The 3449-nt window shown below is 26.2% G+C and overlaps 1 protein-coding gene across 1 annotated transcript; it reads right to left on the bottom strand.

Annotated features, from left to right (window-relative positions):
- Positions 1-206: 206 nt before the first annotated feature.
- Positions 207-2064, bottom strand: LOC101499582 (uncharacterized). The gene is made up of 2 exons (XM_004497722.4): positions 1476-2064; positions 207-831 (listed from the first exon to the last, which is right to left on the bottom strand). The coding sequence occupies exons 1-2, from the start codon at positions 1924-1926 to the stop codon at positions 590-592; spliced, it is 693 nt and encodes a 230-aa protein (XP_004497779.1). The 5' UTR covers positions 1927-2064; the 3' UTR covers positions 207-589.
- Between the last annotated feature and the right edge of the window lie 1385 nt (positions 2065-3449).

The raw sequence follows: 3449 nt of genomic DNA, 5'->3' as shown, positions 1-3449 counted from the left end.
ATCAAAATAGTTTAATATTTTATAAATTTAAGATCCCAAATCATCGCACACTTATAATTACCAAAATAATAGATTATTCAATTTTTTAATGGAATTCAAACACACTTACTACTATACTATATATTTAAGCATCTATCTGTCCATCCCTTTAAGCCATTAAGAGTCATCTTTTACTCATGTTGTAGTTTTTTGGTAGAATGGAACAATAGAGCAAAAAAATATTTAGATTAGACCTTGTTTAAATCTACATAATAAAACCATATTCTTTCTTTCCTTCACTAATCCTTATACCTTGCATATTCAGTGACTACATAATCCAGTCCACAATGAAAAATTGCTAATCCACCTTCATATTTTGTGTCCCTTTCAAGGTCCAAGAAAAAGACTTTTCTTCTATTCAAGTATTGCCTTGATTATTTTTCTCAGAAAAATGTAAAAAAAAAAAAAAAAACAGAACTAAAATGAAAATAAGTGATTTTACTTATAAGATACAAACCAACCTAGTATACAATAATAATACCTATTTAATTCAGCCACATTGTGATGTGCAATATTCTTTCTAGTCATTATGCACCATATTAATTTCATTTTATTTTCCCAATTTGGTTTTCAAATGCTTCCCTTTAATTTGAATTGAATTCTTCTTGCCATTCATGATTCTCAAGCTTTGCTTTAACAAATCAAATTCCCTTTCCTTTTTGTACCTTTCTTTCTCCACTGAAACTAATTGAGCTTTTAAAGCTTTTATGCTTTCTTCCTTTTCTTGCAATTCCCTCTTCAGATTTTCAATTTGAATGTCCTTTTCCTCTGCTTTCCAATACAAACCATCTCCTGTGAATAAATTTCCAAAACCAAATAAGCACAAGTAAAGAAAAAAAAAACACACATACATTTGTTTCCAACAACCTCACCTAATTATATATCTTAGTAGTGTGAAAATTTCTTAAGAATAAAGTAAAAATGATTCACCAAATTATTGTAACAAGATTGACATATTTTAAAAGTAATGTTAGGGGGTTGAAATTGAACCCCACCTGCCACACACTATTTTTCAAATGACATTAATTGCATACAAAAGGCAAATCACAAAAAGTACAAGACTATAACACAATAATAACAAACTATGATTTTCTTAACTAACGTAATGTTGGTTAAGTGGAAGCAACTTTCCTCCACAAAGAAAGATGATTTGGAGAATATAAGTTCGAATTTTAGGAGATATACTCACATCGAAAAATTAAAAACAAAATAAAATTATTTATTTAATTTAAATTAAAGATTAATCTCATAGTCGTCTAAAGCATGAAAAAAAATCTAATAGACTAATTAAAGTGTGAAAAACAAATAAAATTTCTCTAGAGATACCCTAAGAGACTCATTGAAGTGTCAAAAACCTTAATTGCTATTTGCAAAAAAAAAAAAAAAAAGAAAAAAAAACATGATTTGCTAAAAAGTAGAGAGAGAGAAAGACAAACCATCATATGTTCTTTGGATGAGATCATCCAACTCATTCTTAATTGCAAGATAAAGTTGTTTCCATTTCTCAACAGCATCATCTCTCCTTCCTCTCTCCTCCTTAATTTGTTGAACCAATAACTTAGTTCCCATTAACTCCCACTCTTTCTCACTATTCTTTTCCACCATTCCAACCTCTTCCATCTCTCTTATCTTCTCCTCCTTCTCTCCCACCAACTTCCTCAATTGCTTCACTTCCTCTCTCATTCTCTTCATCTCTTGTTTCCAATCTGCCTCCTTAAAAGTAAAAACCATTATCTCTCTCTCAAAGCTTCTACTCTCTTTCTCCCTCTCACACATCATCTCCTTTATTTCCTCTTGTAGAAGCCTCACTTTCTCTTTCAAATTCATCACACATTTTTCATTACATAACTTCCTTTCACTCTTGCTAACACTAACACTTCCTCCCATCTTTTAATTATCCCCTTATGACAAGTGCTATGCTATAACTAACTATTAGTGTGATAAAGGGTATTGTGATTTTCTTCTTATAGTGAGATATGAAAAGATAATAATAATAATAATAATGGATGGCATAAAGTACGCTAAATGTTAGGCTCCTGAAATTGATGGAAAATGCACAAGAGTTTTGGACTATATATTTTATGAAGTAAGATAAGGGTCATACTTCTCCTTGGTCCCACTAATTTATTTGAGTATCTTTTTATCATGGTTGATTTATTTGAATATTTCATACATATTAAAAAAGTTATAAAATAAAAAGTACTTTTATTAATATATTTATTATTATTATTATAAATATAAAATTTAAAATGTTTACTTGAGAGTGATAGATAAAAGTTGTATTAAAAAGTAAACTAGTAATTTGCTTTAGAATATTTTTTGTTTTAATAAATGTAGGACAAAAGAAGAAAGAAGGGAGAAATTATGATTCAATAATGGAAGAGGGTGAAAATGAGGCTCGTGAATTGCAATCACTAACTAAGAGTTTACACTAGACATAAAGATAGGTAGGACACTACATGTTGTGGCTAAATATATAAATTAGAATTTACATTAATTTTCATATATTCATTCACATGCAAATATTTTTAAGGAGCGTGGGGTAGATATATTATGACCTCAATTAAGGATTTTTGTTATTTTATTATTTTTAGTAAATTTTAATAAAATATTATATTTATTTTTATATTATTATAAAAGTTATTTTTTTTACTAAAACTAATAAAAATCTATGAAGTGAATATTTTTTGACAGGTTTATATAAAACACATCATTCCAACAATTTCTAGACTAAATATTATTGGTCCTACCCCCAACACCTAATTTTCTCGTGAAATAATGCATAATTGTACATTAGCATACAGTAACTCAAACTTACTCATACATAATATATTATTCAACTCAAAATAAATAAGCTATTTGATTATTTTATATATATTAAGAAAGATACATAAATAAAAAGTAAATAATATTACTTTTATTAAATTATTTTTATTAGATATTAGTATATTATCAATGTTCTAAATGTATATAAAAGATATTGTATTTAAAATAAAGTAAATATTATCAATTAATTAAATGAAATTATTGAAAAGAAGTATATTGAAAATTAAAAAAGTAATTTAATTTTGATAATTTTTTTACAAATGAGTCAGTTATCTTAGAACTGATTATGTACATTCTTCCTATAAAATATAAGTAAAAATAAATTAAAAAACATATATCATGTTTTTTTAACTTATTTTTATTTTATTATAGAGGAAGCAAATAAACAATGATTTTAATTTTAAAAAGTGTTGTAGATTGTCACAATCATTTTTGAATATATGGAAATCACAAAAATATTTTTAAAAGTGTTTGTCATTTTGAATTTTAAATATGTCTTTTCTTAATCAATTTAGTGGTTGAAAATACCACTTGTTAATCAATTTTTTCAACAAAAATATTACTACATACATTCCTAAATATAA

The sequence above is a fragment of the Cicer arietinum genome, chromosome 4 (assembly GCF_000331145.2).
Source record: "Cicer arietinum cultivar CDC Frontier isolate Library 1 chromosome 4, Cicar.CDCFrontier_v2.0, whole genome shotgun sequence".
Lineage (NCBI taxonomy): Eukaryota > Viridiplantae > Streptophyta > Magnoliopsida > Fabales > Fabaceae > Cicer > Cicer arietinum.
This window is presented reverse-complemented; position numbering and strand designations above follow the sequence as displayed.